This window comes from Carica papaya, chromosome 5 (genome assembly GCF_054855325.1).
Source record: "Carica papaya isolate Zhongbai chromosome 5, ASM5485532v1, whole genome shotgun sequence".
Taxonomy (NCBI): Eukaryota; Viridiplantae; Streptophyta; class Magnoliopsida; order Brassicales; family Caricaceae; genus Carica; species Carica papaya.
Window position 1 is genome coordinate 42,772,632 of NC_142313.1, and position 20,473 is coordinate 42,793,104.

General features: G+C 39.7%; 2 protein-coding genes across 5 annotated transcripts in view; both read right to left on the bottom strand.

Annotated features, from left to right (window-relative positions):
* The window catches only part of SPK1 (guanyl-nucleotide exchange factor), a 67,733-nt gene extending 63,028 nt beyond the window's left edge, over window positions 1–4,705 (bottom strand). Inside the window, exons 1-3 of one of the 4 annotated variants that reach the window (XM_088221146.1) lie at window positions 4,514–4,705; window positions 4,343–4,397; window positions 3,926–4,099 (exon numbers count right to left, since the gene is read on the bottom strand). In XM_088221146.1, the coding sequence (XP_088077272.1) occupies window positions 3,926–4,003 (78 nt within the window). In that variant the 5' untranslated portion in view covers window positions 4,004–4,099; window positions 4,343–4,397; window positions 4,514–4,705. Of the gene's footprint in view, window positions 1–3,925; window positions 4,100–4,342 lie in introns of all 4 variants that reach the window. The other 3 variants (XM_088221147.1, XM_088221145.1, XM_088221144.1) reach the window with 3 other exon arrangements.
* A 12,305-nt stretch (window positions 4,706–17,010) lies between these two features.
* LOC110816980 (Leucine-rich repeat (LRR) family protein) lies at window positions 17,011–18,531 on the bottom strand. Its single transcript, XM_022045366.2, has one exon. The coding sequence runs from the start codon at window positions 18,454–18,456 to the stop codon at window positions 17,200–17,202; it is 1,257 nt and encodes a 418-aa protein (XP_021901058.2). The 5' UTR covers window positions 18,457–18,531; the 3' UTR covers window positions 17,011–17,199.
* Between the last annotated feature and the right edge of the window lie 1,942 nt (window positions 18,532–20,473).

Here is a 20,473-nt window from a genome sequence, read left to right on the forward strand (position 1 = left end):
TGCAGACAGATTATGGATGGTTTCCACTTGTTGAGAAATCCTCTAACAGTTGTTCTCTTCTTTGAGTCATTTAAGCCCCTTACATTCCATAAAAGTATTTTGTCAATCATCATTGAGAAATCGAAATACTGCCATTTCCCCTGTTCTTTTTGTTGCGTCCATCATAGTTAATGAAGGTTTGTAGACGTCTCAATTCACGTGAACTCCCATCTTTTTGTCTTTTGGCCCTTTTCAAGGAACATAATGCTTTTGCTCTCCTCATTCTTATTAACTTCCATATCTGCAAGAAGAAGTTGAATTTCTATTTCATAACCAAAAAAAGGGGCACTGAGGAACTTACTTACACAGAAAATATTTTTGTTGATCCACTCAGAGTAGAGGTGAATGTCTCCCTCGTGGTTCCCTTTAAGTATGTGATCCAGGGAATTAATTAATTCTACCAAACTGGTATCTTTAAGAGTTTGCAAAGATGAGGGGTCTGATTCTGGTTCTGTGTGTATTGTGACCAATTAAGTTCCATTGATGTGGATGTGTTCCTCTTCGTGATTTACTGCTGGTCGAAGAAAAAAGCTTGGTTCGGGAGACCAGTCATTAGAGCTTAAGATGCTGGCAGCCATGTTCCAGTGCAACTGTGTTGCATTTGGCTGGTTTGAGGAAGGAGAAGTTTCTTCGTTGTTGGTGAAAATTCCTTCACTATGAACAGCCATAACACTGCGTGTTGGGGTCTGACTCTTGAAATTTGTATTGGTGTTCTGCGCAACTGAAGGTAAAACTCTTTTCTTCCTCCATGAAAATATTTTGTCAATCATCATTGTAGCTTTCCTTTTCTTTTCCAAGAGTTGTACATACAGAGACGTATTATTTAATAAGAAGACAACATAATTCTTCCTGACATGGTATTAGAACCCTAGATTAAGAAATCATAAATTCTTTTACAAATCCTATTCGTCCTTCATTACCAAAATAGAAGAAAACCCTAAAGGGGGCCAACCTTCATAGCCAGTCAATGCAGCAGCCGCCGCCACTGGCCTTCTATGCCAGACGAACAGCCAACCAACTGCATCTAGCTGTGCAACACATCACCATCAGGAGCGCCAACTTGCACAACTGCCCTTACTGCACCAGCCTCAAACAGGCACTGCAGCAAGTCTAGCCTCCTTCAGCCTTCATAGCCAGCCAGCTCTGCAACCATTGCTCTAATGCAACCATGCACTGGGCCTCCTATTGCATCTACCCTAACAGTGCCTCCACCAGAACCGCACACTCCAGACTTTTCCTACCGCGCTCTATCCACCTGCACAGCCCCTGAGCTATGCTCTGCACAGTCACACCTTCACCGCAGCCAGCTTCTCACAAGCCACAACTCTGTCCAGCCAGTACACCTTAACTTTTTCTTAATAATTTGACCTCAATTGCCCAAAAAGACTTTGAATTGTGTCGGAAATTACATCTCAAATCACCAGTACAAATTCCCATATGGAAAATTCTGCTAAAGCTAATAGAGAATTCCAGCTAATCCAGGTTTCTTATCATTTCAATGGCAAGAATTACTTGAATTTACCACAACTGATTCGGACTATTCTAAAGAGAAAAGAAGAAATCGGTCAACGTATGGCACCAGACCAAAACTAGGAAACTCAAATTTTGATGCATGGGATGAAGAGGATTCAATTTTTTTTGGAAACAAATAGGATGAAGAGAATTCAATGATAATGGTCTAGCAATGACACCCAAGATAAACAATGCTGTTATGTTTTCCGCTGCAACAGAAGTGTGAGATTCAATTAGAGAAACCTATTCAGAGGTAAAAGATAAAGTCCTAATTTCTGACTATAAAACTTGGTCAGTAAAATAGGGAAATAAACCAATCACAACGATTACTAGTTAGTGCCGAAGAAAGCAGGAGAAGAGTTATGCTAGAGCCCTGCACTATTTAAAAAGCTCAGCAACGATTACTAAAGACTCTAAACCACGTCAACAGGAAAAAGAACTGATTAACAATGAAAGATCAAGAGAAAATAAGGATAATTTATGGTGTACGTTCTATAAGAAGTCTCGACACACTAAGGATAAATGTTGGTAGCTCCACAAGAATAGAGGTACAAAAACACCCCCAAGAAGTCTCACATATAAGCCCATGTTGTTACCCAACAAGAAGAAGAGAAGTCCTCTAAACTGAGTGAATTTCAAAGTCAAAATTGAACGATTAAAAAGCATACTCGAGGACCTAGAGAAACCCATAGGTAAATGTATATTTGCACATTCAATTATTTTTTCTCACTCACATGGTTTAAATGTCTCAAATCCATCATTTGAGAAATCAGGGATTATATACTCAAGGACCACTAATCATATGATCAATTACTAAAGAAAATTTTTACAGTTATTTCCATGTCCAAGTAATAGAAAAATTGTTACAGCAAATGGATCTTTGAACACCACTCCAAGAATGGGTACCATCAAAATTAGTCCTAGTCTGGTTCTTGAAAATGTGGTACATGTTCCTAAACTTTGTACCAAACTTTTATCAGTTATAACAAATGTCCAATTTGGCCCTAAACTTTGTCCTACATTCTTTTATAGATCAAGATATCACCTAAAAATGCTAAGACAAACTTATGCAAGTATGGTTGAAATATTGCATTCATCTATGCCTGGAAAGTCAAAGGTACATTAGTAAGTCCAAACAAATATGACCAATAATTGGAAATGCCCATGTGTATGCAGAAAGCAATTTTTTCAATGTTAGCTAGATGTATTCGAATTTGATGATAACATAATAAATGTCCAATAAGGAGAAGAATTTGGCTCCATATAGTTCCTTGAGTAATTCATCAACCACTGGGAAAGGAAATTTAACCATGATTGTCCTTTAGTTTAGTGTTTGATAATCGATATAGAACCTCCATGTTCCATTAGCTTGCTTTAGTGACAATATTGAATAAGAGAATTGTGCTTGATTGGATCCGATAATTCTTTGTTTGAGCATCTCTCCTACTTGCCACTTGATCTCATCTTTTGACAACTTTTATAATGGTAGGATTTTACCACCAAATGAACAGAGCTAACTCCCAACACAAACTTGTGATCATGGAAAATTTCTAGAGGTATCCCACTGGGCGCGGCACAAATGGCCTCAAACGTGAAGTACCCCATGACCACACTCTGGTACTAACTTGTCATGTTCTCGAAGTTGGGATCTAGTCATAGGGCCTATTAACATAAATTCTATAAGCAATGAAGCTGCTCACTTCCTAAATTTTTCAGTCTTGCACCTACGGTGAGGCTCGTTTAAGAGAACCTCCAATTTTTTAGAGAATAAATTTGTTTGGATCAATAGTTGGTAATTGTTCATAATAATAGGTATATTTATAGGGAAGTTAATCAAATTTGACCTCGATTACAACTTTAAGAACTATGGTCCCGATTTTATTCTGATTCTTTAATCTACAAATACTTATTAAAAATCCAGAAAGGATTCTAACTCTTAGTGATTTCTTGATGAAACCGACTTACTACCTAACTGCAATCTCTTCTCAACCGAATTCCTTTGCTTTACTATTGCTTCCATGCATCTCATTCTTATATGTTTTTCCAGTAAACTTATCTTGTAAAACCAGCTACAGGACCTTCTCTTTGTGCGATGCAACACATGAATTTCAATTCTTGAAAAATCATTCTATCATAGCGAGGATAATGCCAAAGTTTTACACTAGGAACATTATTTTGAAGATTTTTGTTGACATTGATAGAGTTAATCCCAAAGCACAAACATCAAAGTAAGCGATTGTTTAAATAACTTTATTTTGTAAACCTCCGAAAGTTTGTTGATTGATTATGTCATTTTTTTGGTAACAATGTAATCTAACCTAATGCAATTTGGCGTGCCAACCCAGGGCAATTAAGAAAAAGAGAAGAAACTGACCAATGGGTCCAACTTGAGATGAGCAACAGACTGCCGAGATATTCTCCGGAAACGGTGGCCGGCATTGCCATTATCCATTGCAGAAAGCACTAGCTCCCTCTGGAGTTATGAATATTTGTACTTCCAAGAAGGAACAAAACCTATGCCATTACAACGCCAGCGCTTCCAAATCTTCTGCAACACGTAAAAATAAATTTCAAAATAGTCTTTGAAAACACTTAAAATGCATGTAAATAGCATTCATCTTAGCTCCAAAGGGAAGCATGCAGATAGCGAAGGAAATGAAAAACAACTCAAGCAAATAGCAATGCTAGTAGATCTGAAAAAATGTTCACACAAACAGCACCTATAACGAACTTATTAATCTTCCGATGCTGAGAAGAAAATAACGAGAATGAGAAAAGCTATATAACGTACTGATACATGTGCGAGGAAAAGATCTTATTGAAAGGGGAGGGAATGAAATATACACCTGTTGTGAAATCAACGCAATGTAGTAAGGGAGTGATGTAATTTAAACTAACAGAGCAAAGATCTCGGTATCTGAAACAAAAAAAGGTGGAGATAGGGAGCTCGTTTTCTGGAGACCTGATTCTTCGTATATGAGTTGGACACGGAAGAGGAAGAGAGCAGGAGTCAAAGTAAGTCCACGAAGTCCGCACGGAGCCCTGGATAGGCGCGTCGATGCCGAAGGATAACCTTAACGGATCGGATCGAATCGGATCGAATCGGATCCCCAATTTTAAACATTTTTTTCACTACGTTTCATTTCGCTTCTAAGAAAAGCAATACTTCTATATTATTTGTTTCTTTCTCTTCAGTCCCCATCAATAGGACCAACCTTATATATATATATATATATATACACATATATATATTGTACAAAAATGATAAACAAGACAAATTATAAAGTGAATATACTATATTATTTTGAAACATAATTTTGTTATTCTCAACCTTTATCATATTTTTATTATTATTTCTTAAATCGTATTTTTAATTTTTAAAAACATATTTTTATTTTTAATAATTTTGTGATCTTAAAATAATTTCCTATAATTAATAACTACTAATTTTCTCTTGATTTTCATACATTTATCATTAGTATATATTCTAATGCATTTAAAATTTAAAATATTAAAATAATAAATTATTTAAAAAATAAATCTAAACTAATAATTAACCATAATTAGAAAAGAATATTTGAAATCTAAAATGAAAGTTAAACACACAAGTCATTTTGCGTAAAATTTATGTTTTTCTAATTGTGTTTAACACTTGTAAATGCAATCATATAAATAAAACATTTAATATTTACTGTTTAAATGACATTTATGATTTAATTTGAAAAAATAGTATAAAATAGTTTGATAAATATAAGTCAAATAAGCTGGTCAATAATTTATGTTTTATTCGTTTAAAAGTTATTGTAAGTAGTAGGTTGATTTAAAATAAAGTCTGAAACTAGCTCGTACTATACTGGCGTATAATGTACAAAATGAAATATGGTTGTATTATACATATAGTTTTGTTGGTTGTATTATACATATAGTTTTGTGCTTCGTATATATTTGGTAACATAATTGGAAGTATGAAGGAGCGGATATTTTATATTTTCTAATAAATTATGCATGATTAAGTTGATGTTTATATTTTAACTGTAATATTAACATTTTTCTTCAAATCGTAATGTTTATAGTTTATTTATTTTTTGATGAAAAATGAAGAACAGAAAAGCAACTACTTATGATTTTTTAACACTAGTTTGATTAATGAAGACAATCAATGACCCTTTAAGAGAGTTCATTAGGCTCATGTTTAATGATGGGTAATTAATATATGAAAATGACACTGATTGGATAATTTTTTTATGTTTGGATGATTGTATGTTGATGTATGTTAATGACATCTATTTTATTTTGATTATAGGATAGTATGAATATAGTTTCAGTCAAATTATTAATTTATCTATATTTTATTATATGTAATAGTAAATAGTATATAAAAAGTACATAATGAAAAATAAATACATTGTATAATAATATAATTAAATTTGTATTTAAATAAATGATTATTACATATAATTATTAAATTTTTATATTTAATAAAATAAATAATTACTATTTATATTATCACATTAATTTAATTCAAATAAATATAAAATTATTTACATATTAAAAACAAATAGTTACAATTATATATTATTATATTAAATTTAAAATTATTTCAATAAATAAAAAATTAAAATATATTTGAAAGAATAATTTATTTATGAAAGTATGACATAAATTAAACATATTTTATGATGGTATAACATAAAATATAATTATTTATCCGTCACATACCACCGATTTGATGGTTCTTAAAATTCATCCAAAATGTTTCAGTCAGATATTGTTTGCTACTATATTATCATGTTAGAAGTTGAAACAAATAAGATTTTATCACGTTAGTAAAGTACCATACATTAATTGACTACCATTTACCACTATCCAAACTGATGATAAAAGAGTAAAACTTAAAGATTTTTTACCTAATTGTCAAAATAATCAATAATAAATTTATATATGCCAATAAATGTGACAATCGAAAAAATAACAGAACTAGACATGAGATTTGTTATATCTTGCATAATATCAACATGAGGATGATACCATAAATCGTCATTAGTTATTCAATTAATTGTTGTTAATACATCACATTCCTGGGACACTTAATAGTACCATTTGACTTATGCAATATGAAATCAAAACTAGATCCCTGATCATTTAGCTCGAATTACATTCTATCTTTTAACATCGATAATAAAAACTTATTATAAAAATCAAAATATATTTATTCGCATATTGTCAACACTATACGTCCATTTAGGTAAATATTAGTATTCATGGTGATTTTTGTAGCACCCGGAAAGGAGGAAAAAAAAAAAAAAAAAAAAAGGGGGGGCCACGTCAGCAACCACGTCAGCAGGCCCGGTCAGCAGTCCCGGCCAACCGGGGCCTGCCACGTGGCAAGACCGCGTCACTCCGAAAGGAGCCACGTTGGCGATCCGCGTGGGTGCGATCCGACGGCCCAGATCAATCACGCGATCGGACGGCCCAGATTCAATCGCACGGACGGCCCAGATTCAATCAAAAATAAACGGCCCAGATTAAAACGAAATGAACGGCTGTGATCAAAAGGCAAGGGGTTATAAATAGAACCCCCACACCAGACCACAAACCCTAGCCGCCCGCCGCTCGCCGGAGAAGACGAACCAGAGGCCGACCGCCGCTACCCGCCGCCGCACCGGGGAAATTTCCGACCGCCGATCGAGGTAAATTTCATACCCTCGACTCGTTTTTTGCCTCCGACGAGGTCCTTCCCGGCCTTCGTTCGATGCAATTTTTATATCACCGTGATCACCATTCTTTTCTCTACAGGTTGACCGAAGCCGAATCACCAAAACACGAACCTCGCCGAAGAGCCGCCGTACCCGAGAGCGCCGCCGCCGGTAAGCTCCGCTTTTCCGTGATTTTTGGCCCCCCGAGGGCCTTAGGGTTGTTTTCTGACAAGGACCAATGCGAGTGTGGCCGAAAACGGCCTAAAACAGCCAACCCGAGGCGACTCGCCGCCGCCAGCGGCGGCGCCGTCGCCGGAGCACGACGGAGCCGCCGTGCCGGAGTTGCGATTTGGTCCGAAAGGGGCCCTGGGCCTAATTTGGATTTTTTTTGGAACACGTGCAGGTACTGTTAGTGTGTTTCAGTTCCCCGGGAAAAATTCAGGGAAAATTAGGGACGGCCTGCAGGCGCACTGTGAATCGTATTCGGATCCCGAAAACAAGTAAGGACCCCTCACCCTATTTCCTATCACGGTATTAAAGTTCAAAATGATAAAACGGTATTTCTTGAATTAACGAATGTGTGAAATTGCTTAAGGTGGCTAATGAAGCCCGAGTCTAGTGTGATTGGTGATTTACTGTTATTTAGCCTGTTTACAGCTTTAAATGCAAAATGAGGTTTGATGTGTTCATTTTACAGATTTGTGTGCAAATACTACGTTTTTATTAATCATGGGTTGAATGACTGAAAAACTGATACTGTATGTTGTCTGTTCGGCATGAATTACTGTTTTGCTTGTTTGTATGTGAATTGATGATGCTGACTGAGGAAAAGGAAAATGAAAGATTGTGTAGACTGATAATTGTATTATGAGGGTCAGCCTAACTAGATATCCTGGGAGATGGTGGACGGACCAGGTCCGTAGGGAACCCTACCGGGATTGTGGTCTCACATGCCGGACGGGGTATGGAGATCTTATGGTTTTGGCACCCATATCGGACGGGGTATGGGGACGGCCCGTTTCACCCTCATACCGAACGGGGTATTGAGGTTTATGGTTTTGGCGCCCATACCGGACGGGGTATGGGGACGGCCCGTTTCACCCTCATACCGGACGGGGTATTGAGGTTCATGGTTTTGGCGCCCATACCGGACGGGGTATGGGGACGGCCCTGGAAACTGATTATGAATGTTAAAGGTTAACGGGTAGCGGAACCCCTATGGACCCCCACGGATACTAGTAGGCTGGTAAATGAGAAAAAGATATGTTGTACAATGATTGAATTACAAGAGGCGTGATAAGTGTTATGTTTTACAGCTTATATTATTCCATGATTATGATAATGTTATTATTTTTCTTATATTGTTTTCATAAATTCCACCGAGGTAAGTGGATGGTGAAGGTTTTCATGTTAATAAACGAGTTTATTGTAAATTATGCTCCATTGGTCTTTTTGTGTTTTTCTACCCACCTTTACCTCCGTGACGGTGAGATATCGTGATGTTCTTACTGGGCTAGTGTAGCTCACTCCTTATTTAACCATTTCAGATCAGGAAGACATGGTTCCCGAGCCCGTTCCGCAGGAGGACGACGAAGGGGATGCCTAGAGACTCTGTAGTCATACTCATAGTTTTATTTTCGAGTTTCTCTCTTAGTTAGTTTAATCTTTTATATTTTAAGTACGTTTTTGGTTTTTCGTGTAAGGGATGTTAACTGAAATTTTGATCTCGCTTCCGCATTTGATATATTTAAATACTCATTTCATTTTAATATTTCCGGGGCCGTTTCAGTTGGTATCAGAGCCGCATTTCCTCGGACCCATCCCTTACACAATAATGCCTTAGAGTAATACTCACCGATATATCGTTACTCAATCATTCCTTGTGAAAACGAGTACACGGGAATGAGGAGAGGAAGGCCCCCACTAAACCAAGCGGCCAAGATAATTCGCTTCGGGAGGATTTAGACAGACTATTTGAGATGGTGGAGGCTCTCGTAGCTGCCCAGCAAAGGCAAGAGGAGAGAAGGGAGTTACCCGGACCTCCTCCGCTAGCGCAGGTTGAGCCCCCGCTACAGCAGGCTGATCCCGAGCCACCCCGGCAGGAGCCTGTTCCTCCACAGTACCACCCGGCACCACAGCCGCGGTACGACCCGGTACCACAGCCACAGTACCAACAGGTACCGCCACAGCACATTCCAGTGCCCCCACCCCATCAGCAGGCGCCACCACAGGGTCCCCCAGTTCACCCTCAGCCGGCCCCAGTCCCTCTACCTCGGGACCCCGCTCCCTCCTTGATCGACCCCGGCTTCATAGAGAGGTACAGGAGACTGAACCCTTCTACTTTTTCAGGGGGATCCTCTTTCGAAGAGGCCCAATATTGGCTGGCGGAGACTGAGAGAGCCTTTGAGACCTTGGGAGTAATTCCTGAGCAGAGGGCTGCCATTGCCTCCTACATGCTGGTAGGGGAAGCAGTACGCTGGTGGGAGCTCAAGCGGGCCACCCTGCCTGTACCAGTTACTTGGGAGCAGTTCCTAGCGGCTTTCCATGCGGAGTATCACCCTAAACACATCCAACATTTAAAGGAAATGGAATTTGCTCAGTTGGTCCAGGGTAATATGACAGTGTCGGAGTATGCCCGCAAGTTCCTGGAGCTGGGCCGACATGCCCCGGAGACATTGTTGGATGAGGGCCGAAAGGCCAGGAAATTCCAGTGGGGTCTCCGCCCGGCGATCAGACAGCACTTGTTGGTGATGGAGCTCGAGACATATTCGGCAGTCCTGGCAAAGGCGCAGATCATAGAAAGGAGCTTCGACACCCGCCCTCAGCAAACGGGAAGTTCCCGACCTTCAGCCCCGCTCCGCAGGCCAGCGCCTACCATGCCTGTCCAACCCAGTAAGAGACCCAGGCCTGCCGTTCAGGGCCCTCCTCAGGCTATGGGGGCAGCTCGTGGGAAGACCTGCCAGTACTGCGGCAGGGATCATGGGGACCGACCCTACTACCGCCTCAACAACACCTGTCGCATATGCGGCAGTGCCCAGCACTATGCGAGGGAGTGCCCTAGGAACCAGAATCAAGGGAGGCCTCCAATCCAGGGCAGAGTTTACAACCTTACCCAGAAGGATGCCGATGCAGACCCGGACGTGGTACATGGTAAACCCAACCCATCTCGGTAGCTCCTTACCGAATGAGCCGCATCGAGATGGAAGAGCTAAGGAAACAAATCACTGAGCTACAAAATAGTGGCTTCATTAGACACAGCATTTCCCCATGGGGTGCCGGGGTTACTTTTGCAAAGAAATGAGATGGAACGTTGAGACTGTGTATTGATTATAGAAGGATAAACAAGGTAACAATTAAAAACAAGTACCCTCTTCCCCGGATTGATGACCTTTTCGATCAGTTGCAGGGTGCACAGGTCTTTTCTAAAATAGATCTACGATCAGGTTACCATCAGGTGAAAGTGAGAGCTGAAGACATCCCCAAGACGGCATTCCGAACCAGGTACGGACACTATGAGTTCCTGGTTATGCCGTTTGGGCTAACCAACGCCCCGGCCATCTTTATGGATCTAATGAACAGAATCTTCAGAGAGTTTTTGGATAAATTTGTCATCGTGTTCATCGATGATATCTTAGTCTACTCAAAAAGTAGAGAAGAACATGCTCATCATCTTGCCCAAGTCCTCCAGGTACTCAGGGAAAAGAAGTTGTATGCAAAGTTGAGCAAGTGTGGATTTTGGCTCGAGCAAACCGCCTTCCTAGGACATGTTATATCGAAGGAAGGGGTGTCGGTGAACCCCGAAAAGGTTGAAGCGGTACTTGGTTGGGAAAGGCTGACAACAGTTAAGGAAATTCGCAGTTTCCTAGGGATGGCGGGTTATTACCGCCGGTTTGTCGAAGGGTTCTCCAGTCTAGCGGCCCCTCTAACCCGACTCACAAAGAAGAATGCAAGGTTTGAATGGAATGAGAACTGCGAGAGGAGTTTTTTAGAGTTGAAGAAGCGACTGACTACTGCACCAGTGCTGGCTCTACCGAGTGGATCAGGAGGGTACATAGTTTATAGTGATACATCTTATCTGGGCCTGGGTTGTGTCCTAATGCAGCATGGAAAGGTTATAGCATATGGGTCTAGACAGCTAAAGAATCATGAGAAGAACTATCCTACCCATGACTTGGAGCTTGCCGCAATCATACACGCCTTGAAAACCTGGCGCCATTATTTGTATGGGGAGACCTTTCAGATCTACACCGATCATAAAAGTTTGAAGCATATCTTCACTCAGAAGGATCTCAACATGCGTCAGAGAAGGTGGATGGAACTCCTCAAGGACTATGATTGTGACATCCTATACCATCCAGGTAAGGGCAACGTAGTAGCCGATGCCCTCAGTAGGAAGAGTGCAGGCACCCTAGCCCATCTGATGGTTTCGGAATGCAGGTCCATTGGGGCTACGCAGCAGGTTCGACTGCAAGATCTGAAGAGGGCCACATGTTTGAGCCACCTAGCAGTCCAACCCGAGTTAATCCAAAGAATAAAGGAAGCCCAGTCAATCGACCCCGCCCTAGTAAACCGCAAGAAGGATGCAGAACAGGGAGTGAACTCAGAATTTCAGATCTCTGCCGACGGATTGATTCGTTTCAAGGACAGAATGTGTGTCCCAGACGACAATGAATTAAAAAGAGACATCATGACAGAGTCCCATAGTTCAAGGTTCGCCATGCATCCAGGAAGTACAAAAATGTACCAAACTATGCGACCCCGATTCTGGTGGAATGGGATGAAGAGAGATATAGCCGACTTTGTATCTAAGTGCTTGGTATGTCAGCAGGTCAAGGCAGAACATCAACGCCCAGGGGGGTTGCTTCAGCCTTTACCGATTCCAAAATGGAAGTGGGAACACATCACCATGGACTTCGTATCGGGACTACCCAAGGCACGATCGGGACACGATGCCATATGGGTAATTGTTGACCGACTCACTAAGTCTTCCCACTTCCTGGCCATCAGAATGACTGATTCGTTGGACAAGTTGGCAAGAATGTATGTCCGGGAAATAGTCAGACTGCATGGGGTCCCAGTAACAGTGGTATCCGACAGGGATCCCAGATTCACTTCTCGGTTCTGGAATAGTTTCCAGCAAGCTATGGGAACAAAGCTGTCCCTTAGTACTGCCTTCCACCCTCAAACCGATGGACAATCAGAGAGGACAATCCGTACGCTGGAGGATATGCTCCGAGCTTGTGTCCTTGACTCCGGAGGCCATTGGGACGACCATCTACCCCTGATAGAGTTTGCCTACAACAACAGTTACCAAGCAAGCATCGGCATGGCCCCATACGAGGCGCTATACGGGCGTCCGTGCAGGTCACCGATTTGTTGGGAGGAAGTGGGCGATAGAAGATTGTTTGACCCGGATTTGGTGGAAGAAACCACGTCCAAGATAGTTAAGATCAAAAAGAACATCCAGACAGCTCAGAGTAGGCAGAAGAGCTATGCTGATACCCGGAGGAGAGACCTGGCCTTTGAGAAAGGTGACCGGGTGTTTCTTAAAGTCACCCCCTTCAAGGGAATTAGTAGGTTCGGCAGAAGGGGAAAATTAAACCCCAGATACATTGGACCCTTTGAAATCTTAGACAAGATTGGTACCACTGCCTACAGACTTGCACTGCCCCCTGAGCTCTCCCGGGTTCACAATGTGTTTCATGTATCTATGCTGCGCAAGTACAATCCGGACCCTTCTCATGTCGTGGCTCATGAACCGCTTTCACTCCGAGAGGACTTGTCTTATGAAGAAGTACCGGTCAGTATCACGAACCGAGAAAGCAGAATACTCCGTAACCGGGAAATATCATTTGTAAAAGTCTTGTGGCAGAACCACACGCCTAGGGAGGCGACTTGGGAGCTGGAATCAGAATTTAGGGCCCAATATCCTCATCTGTTTGATCAAGAGTAATGAGGCAAATTTGGGGACCAAATTTCTTTATGGGGGGGAGAGTTGTAGCACCCGGAAAGGAGGAAAAAAAAAAAAAGGGGGGCCACGTCAGCAGCCACGTCAGCAGTCCCGGCCAACCGGGACCTGCCACGTGGCAAGACCGCGTCACTCCGAAAGGAGCCACGTTGGCGATCCGCGTGGGTGCGATCCGACGGCCCAGATCAATCGCGCGATCGGACGGCCCAGATTCAATCGCACGGACGGCCCAGATTTAATCAAAAATAAACGGCCCAGATTAAAACGAAATGAACGGCTGTGATCAAAAGGCAAGGGGTTATAAATAGAACCCCCACACCAGACCACAAACCCTAGCCGCCCGCCGCTCGTCGGAGAAGACGAACCAGAGGCCGACCGCCGCCACCCACCGCCGCACCGGGGAAATTTCCGACCGCTAATCGAGGTAAATTTCATACCCTCGACTCGTTTTTCTCCGCTGATTCCTCCTATGGCCAAATTGAGGCCGAAATCCCGGCCAAACGGCCGGAATACGCGGCCGAAACCCAGCGGCGCCGCCGCGCCCCTCTCGGTTTTTGCCTCCGACGAGGTCCTTCCCGGCCTTCGTTCGATGCAATTTTTATATCACCGTGATCACCATTCTTTTCTCTACAGGTTGACCGAAGCCGAATCAACAAAACACGAACCTCGCCGGAGAGCCGCCGTACCCGAGAGCGCCGCCGCCGGTAAGCTCCGCTTTTCCGTGATTTTTGGCCCCCCGAGGGCCCTAGGGTTGTTTTCTGACAAGGACCAATGCGAGTGTGGCCGAAAACGGCCGAAAACAGCCAACCCGAGGCGACTCGCCGCCGTGCCGGAGTTGCGATTTGGTCCGAAAGGGGCCCTGGGCCTAATTTGGATTTTTTTTGGAACACGTGCAGGTACTGTTAGTGTGTTTCAGTTCCCCGGGAAAAATTCAGGGAAAATTAGGGACGGCCTGCAGGCGCACTGTGAATCGTATTCGGATCCCGAAAACAAGTAAGGACCCCTCACCCTATTTCCTATCACGGTATTAAAGTTCAAAATGATAAAACGGTATTTCTTGAATTAACGAATGTGTGAAATTGCTTAAGGTGGCTAATGAAGCCCGAGTCTAGTGTGATTGGTGATTTACTGTTATTTAGCCTGTTTACAGCTTTAAATGCAAAATGAGGTTTGATGTGTTCATTTTACAGATTTGTGTGCAAATACTACGTTTTTATTAATCATGGGTTGAATGACTGAAAAACTGATACTGTATGTTGTCTGTTCGGCATGAATTACTGTTTTGCTTGTTTGTATGTGAATTGATGATGCTGACTGAGGAAAAGGAAAATGAAAGATTGTGTAGACTGATAATTGTATTATGAGGGTCAGCCTAACTAGATATCCTGGGAGATGGTGGACGGACCAGGTCCGTAGGGAACCCTACCGGGATTGTGGTCTCACATGCCGGACGGGGTATGGAGATCTTATGGTTTTGGCACCCATATCGGACGGGGTATGGGGACGGCCCGTTTCACCCTCATACCGAACGGGGTATTGAGGTTTATGGTTTTGGCGCCCATACCGGACGGGGTATGGGGACGGCCCGTTTCACCCTCATACCGGACGGGGTATTGAGGTTCATGGTTTTGGCGCCCATACCGGACGGGGTATGGGGACGGCCCTGGAAACTGATTATGAATGTTAAAGGTTAACGGGTAGCGGAACCCCTATGGACCCCCACGGATACTAGTAGGCTGGTAAATGAGAAAAAGATATGTTGTACAATGATTGAATTACAAGAGGCGTGATAAGTGTTATGTTTTACAGCTTATATTATTCCATGATTATGATAATGTTATTATTTTTCTTATATTGTTTTCATAAATTCCACCGAGGTAAGTGGATGGTGAAGGTTTTCATGTTAATAAACGAGTTTATTGTAAATTATGCTCCATTGGTCTTTTTGTGTTTTTCTACCCACCTTTACCTCCGTGACGGTGAGATATCGTGATGTTCTTACTGGGCTAGTGTAGCTCACTCCTTATTTAACCATTTCAGATCAGGAAGACATGGTTCCCGAGCCCGTTCCGCAGGAGGACGACGAAGGGGATGCCTAGAGACTCTGTAGTCATACTCATAGTTTTATTTTCGAGTTTCTCTCTTAGTTAGTTTAATCTTTTATATTTTAAGTACGTTTTTTGTTTTTCGTGTAAGGGATGTTAACTGAAATTTTGATCTCGCTTCCGCATTTGATATATTTAAATACTCATTTCATTTTAATATTTCTGGGGCCGTTTCAATTTTAATCAAACTAGTAATGAGAGAACGTCAATGCATATATTTCTATTTGTTATTATTTTAATACGACTGAAATATGACATGATTATATATTTCATAAAGCTTTGCAATCCGACAAGCTTATGTTGAAACCTATATTTTATTTCTTCAAACCCAAAACTAATTCTACTATTTTCTTTCATAAAACTCGTAATGTAACAATGAAAATAAATATTTATTATAATTTTATTTAATAAGATTATTCGTCTATAGATTTTGTTATAACCAAATAATCAGATACACATACATAAAATATTAATTATAATCAATCGAGTAATAAGAAACACACAAAATCTCTAACTTATATATGATCACTAATATAAAAGCATTCTCTGCCAAATTAATTCAATGTGATAGAAGAACCTTGCTTTGTTCATCTTCGAGTGAAGAGAAATCCTTACTAACTTAAGGTACTTATATTCAAATATTTAAAATAACTTATTTTATCTATTTGTAAGTTATAGTTTTGAGAATGATGCTATTTTTCATTATTTTAAAAAATAAATTATGATGATGATTTATAACTTACATATATACATATACATAGTTCATACACTTTTCAAAAATACATGTTTTTTTGGTCATCTAAATTAACATGGTATAAGTTTTTAAAAATATTTTACTCCTAAGTATTTTTAGTATGAAATAGTCAATTTTCATTAATAAATTATCTTTTAAATTTTGTAAATTGATTCACTTTACAATTTTCAATTTAAAAATTAAGTTTTTGTAATTTATTATTCAATTTTTTATTTATATTTATCTTCACATTTTATTCGTTCTATGAAATAAAAACATAAAATAATTAGGTGATAAAAAATTATTATGTACTGTTTAATTCACTTAATCAATAATATTACATTATAGTAGTGATTGCCGAAAAAGTTGTAATATTGATTTATGGCTAATGGTCATTATTAATTAAGATTATAATCTTATCTATAATTATTAATTTTACTTTATATCTATTATTTGATTTAGTATTTATTTATTTTAATTAGTTGAAGTTTATTAACTTTTAGAAATTAATATAATAAAAAATACAAAATAATATTGATAATTAAAGATTTCCAGACTAATTTACATTAAAATTTACAATTTTATTAAATTAAATAATATATAGAAATTAACATATAATATATATACAATTCTATTAATGTAAAAACAAGTCAGACCATCCGGGTTGGGTCCCACAAGAAACCTTGAAGCGTGACTACCATCAACGAGTTGTCGATTTTATTTTCAATTTCCTTTAAATTCCATATTCAAAATTTTCACGGAAAGCGTGGAAGAATTTAAAACAACGAGAGTAATGGAAAGGCGTGAACATCATTCGATGTGGGAGGCGAATTCACATCTGAAATTAGACTTAAATAAATACATCCAGTTGATTGTTCTTTCAAGATTTTCTTTTATTAATTATCCATATTCAACTATACCGCACGAACATAATAGAATTAGTTTATATCGAAAGGATGAACACGAAGAACTGCTACTACATATTGGTACAGTATACAATAAGCTATTCATATATAGTTTCAATGACATAACAAAGTAGAAGAAGAAGTCAAAAGCGAATGCCGAAAAAAGCAGGTAAATTTGACCCGACCCAGTTCATATTCTTTTCCTTTTTTGGCTAAAAGTAACATATACAGATATAGCTAGCTATATTTGCGTAATGTTGAATATTGAATGATTGTTGAACACTGAGCACTGTGAGGCGGGCCTCCATAGCTGCCTTCCTGCACTCTTGGGACACGTGGCCAACCCCACCGGCGGCACCATGCAATTATAAGACAAGCACAACGCAGCCGTACCGGGCAATTCCGACCCGGGATCCAACGGGAAACCCGATAGATAATTATGCTGCAAGTATAATGTTTGGGTTTTACCCTCTAAAACGCTCTTAACGTACTCCTCTGGCACTTTCCCGATCAGACGGTTGTTATTCAAGAACAAGCTCTCAACTTCTGCTAGTACAGGTGATAATTCTCCGGTTAGGAAGTTATGACTAAGGTCAACGATCGACCCTCCACCGTATGATATAGTTGATCCTGTGTTGACCGTTCGTGGGACCCACCCTGAGAAATTGTTCCGTTGCAATAAGAGTGTTGAGAGGGAGGGATGAAGGAGGGAGTTTGGGATGGGCCCATTAAATTGGTTCATGCTGAGGTCGAGGTAGATTAACTCCGTCAGTGATTCCAATACGTTGATTGGGCCCCACATTGTGTTTTCAGATAACGACAGGTAACGGAGTGATAGCGGTAGGGATCGCGGCAACGGTCCGCTGACTCTGTTCTTCTTCACGTCTAAATGCAGCAGCTGAGCCGACACACTGGTTAATTCGCCGGATAGCTCGTTAGAAGCTAAAACCAGTACTTTTAACTCGGGCAAAGCGGTGAGACTCGGTGGGATTGACCCAGTGAGCTGGTTGCCGTTGAGATCGAGCGTGTGCAAGTTTTGAAGAGCGGAGAGAGAGGGAGGTATTGGTCCAGTTAATCGGTTATTGGTGAAAGAGATTACCCGGAGATTGGTGAGTTGACTCAGTTGGGGCGGGATGGAACCGGCGACAAGCCCGGGGAAGAGAATGAGTTGGGTGAGTTGGGTGAGGTTGGCGAGAGAAGGGGAGAGTGAGCCCGCGAGGCCACGGGAGGTGGAGAGTCCAGTGCCGAGTGTGAGAATGGTGACGCGGGAGAAAGAGCAGGTGATGCCGGCGAAGGAGGAGCAGGGATCGGGTGCGTCAAAGTTCCAGGTGGAGAAGAAATGGGTACCTGGAAGTTCAGTGAGAGAAGCCTTAATGGCTGCTAGTGCGGCAAGATCAACTGGGGAGATGTTCTGGTGAGGTGACTGTTGTTGAAGTGATAAAGCAATGAGATTGAACAGAGGGAGGAGGAAGAGGAGAAGAGAATGGAATTGGGCCATGAGCAGAAGACAAGATGGAAGATGTGGTTTGCAAAAAATGAGCAGCAGGAAATGTTTATTTATAAATAATAAATAATAGTATGAGTTGACAGCGAGAGTGAAGAGGTGAGTCATAATATATTTGATAGGAAAATGAGAGGATCCCATGCGAGAATATGTAGATATGGAGACAAGAAGGGGGCTTCTCTTGTTTAGGACCAGAAAGCTTTCATTTTGGCCCATAATTTCCAATACCATCAACATCTAATCACGTGAAAACTACCTGTATATGTATATAACTCTATACTGGTAATTGTTTATATATATATATGTTTGTATATAAACTATAAAAGTATTTACATGTATGGGGGGAGAGGGAAAAAGAGAAGATGAAATGAATAGAAAACACATTGAGTTTGGGTGGAATTGTAACCTGTAAAGCTGTATCAAAAGTAATCACTGGTACCATCTTCTTTAATTCTTACTTAATCACTTCTGCCATACCTCCTAGCTCCTTCTCATACCACAATCAGATCTCTCTCTCTCTCTCTCTCTCTCTCTCTCTCTCTCTCTATATATATATATATATATATACATACATATATTTCTCCTGTCATTATGTATTATATTTAACTAATTAAAAAAATCAGCTTGATTTCATGTTAATTTAGTTTTAAGTTGCGTCAGTCCAAATCAATGGAAGTGGCATCAATATCAAGTAGCTGGCAGTTTCCTACGTAGACAAAAGAGTCAAATTCACTTATTGTGTCGGTACATTAATACATACATAAATACCAACACTTCATGGTTGTCTTCTACTACTTCATGTTTTAAACATTATTCAAATTTACGGTCTTATGTTTTTTAAAATAATTAAAAATAATTAAATAACAAGCTCAGTATGAAAAAACTAGAGTAAATAATTTGACAAAAAATTAAATCACAAATAATAAGTTATCAAAAAAATTATAAATTTTTTAAAAAATCTCGAACCGTCTCTACTGGGAGACAGTGAAGCGAATTACGTTGCGAACAACTTTGTTGTTTATGATTAACGCATTTTATTTGGTGTTTATATATTAAATGATTAATCTTTTATTTAAACTTTCGTCAACTTCTTGGTATTTAAAAAAAATATTTTCTTTTATTATAAATTATATAAAATAGGATTTAAACTTAATTATTCTCATAAAAATTACTTAAAGTAATTATGTTGCCAAGTACACGTGTATATAAATAAATTATATATATATATTACCCATCAAAAGTTTGGGACATATGTAGTGTAGTGGGGAGAGACAAGAGGGTGCACATGAGATTTTGGATTCTTATTTGCATATGTAGTGTAATCTAGTGCGTATGTATACTTATTTATTATAAGCAGCACTGGCTTTACTTGATCAAGTTTCTTTAAATATATATATATATATATATATATATGTATTTTCTCTATCATAAAAAGTACTAGCTTTACTTAATTAAGTTTATTTTGAAATATATATATATATATATATATATGTATTCTCTCTATCACTATCACTATACGCATGAAAAGCTGCTTCCCAGAAAGAATTATATATGAAGAAAAGAAATAAAGCAGGCGGAAAGCAGTGAAAGACTGAAGGTAATTAAGTTTGCTTGCTGATCAAACTCTCAATTTGCTTTTCTGGCGTGTAAGCTTTGGTCCAATCCACTGCCCGTCACTCATCGATTCATTACGACACACCTCCATATATCTCCTGCTATTATATCTTCTATAAATGTATATATATATATACATATGTATATGTGTACATAGAGGATAAATTATATCTGAACCCCTATACAGTCTTAACATTTTTAAATAAGCAATCGTTACATTTTTGGTCCAAATAAAATTTATTTTTTAAATCCGTCACTCTGTTAAATGAAAGATTGGAACACACCTACCCAACTTTTTTCTCAGAAATAAGAATAGGAACTTTTTCTCATAAATTATAATAGGAATGAAAAAAAAAAGTTTGTATACTTGGAGAAATCAAGTTTGTGTCACTGGTTA

What these genes read in the sequence shown, in the direction of transcription:
- LOC110816980 (XM_022045366.2), bottom strand. Translation starts at nt 18,456, where the DNA reads ATGGCCCAATTCCATTCTCTTCTCCTCTTCCTCCTCCCTCTGTTCAAT.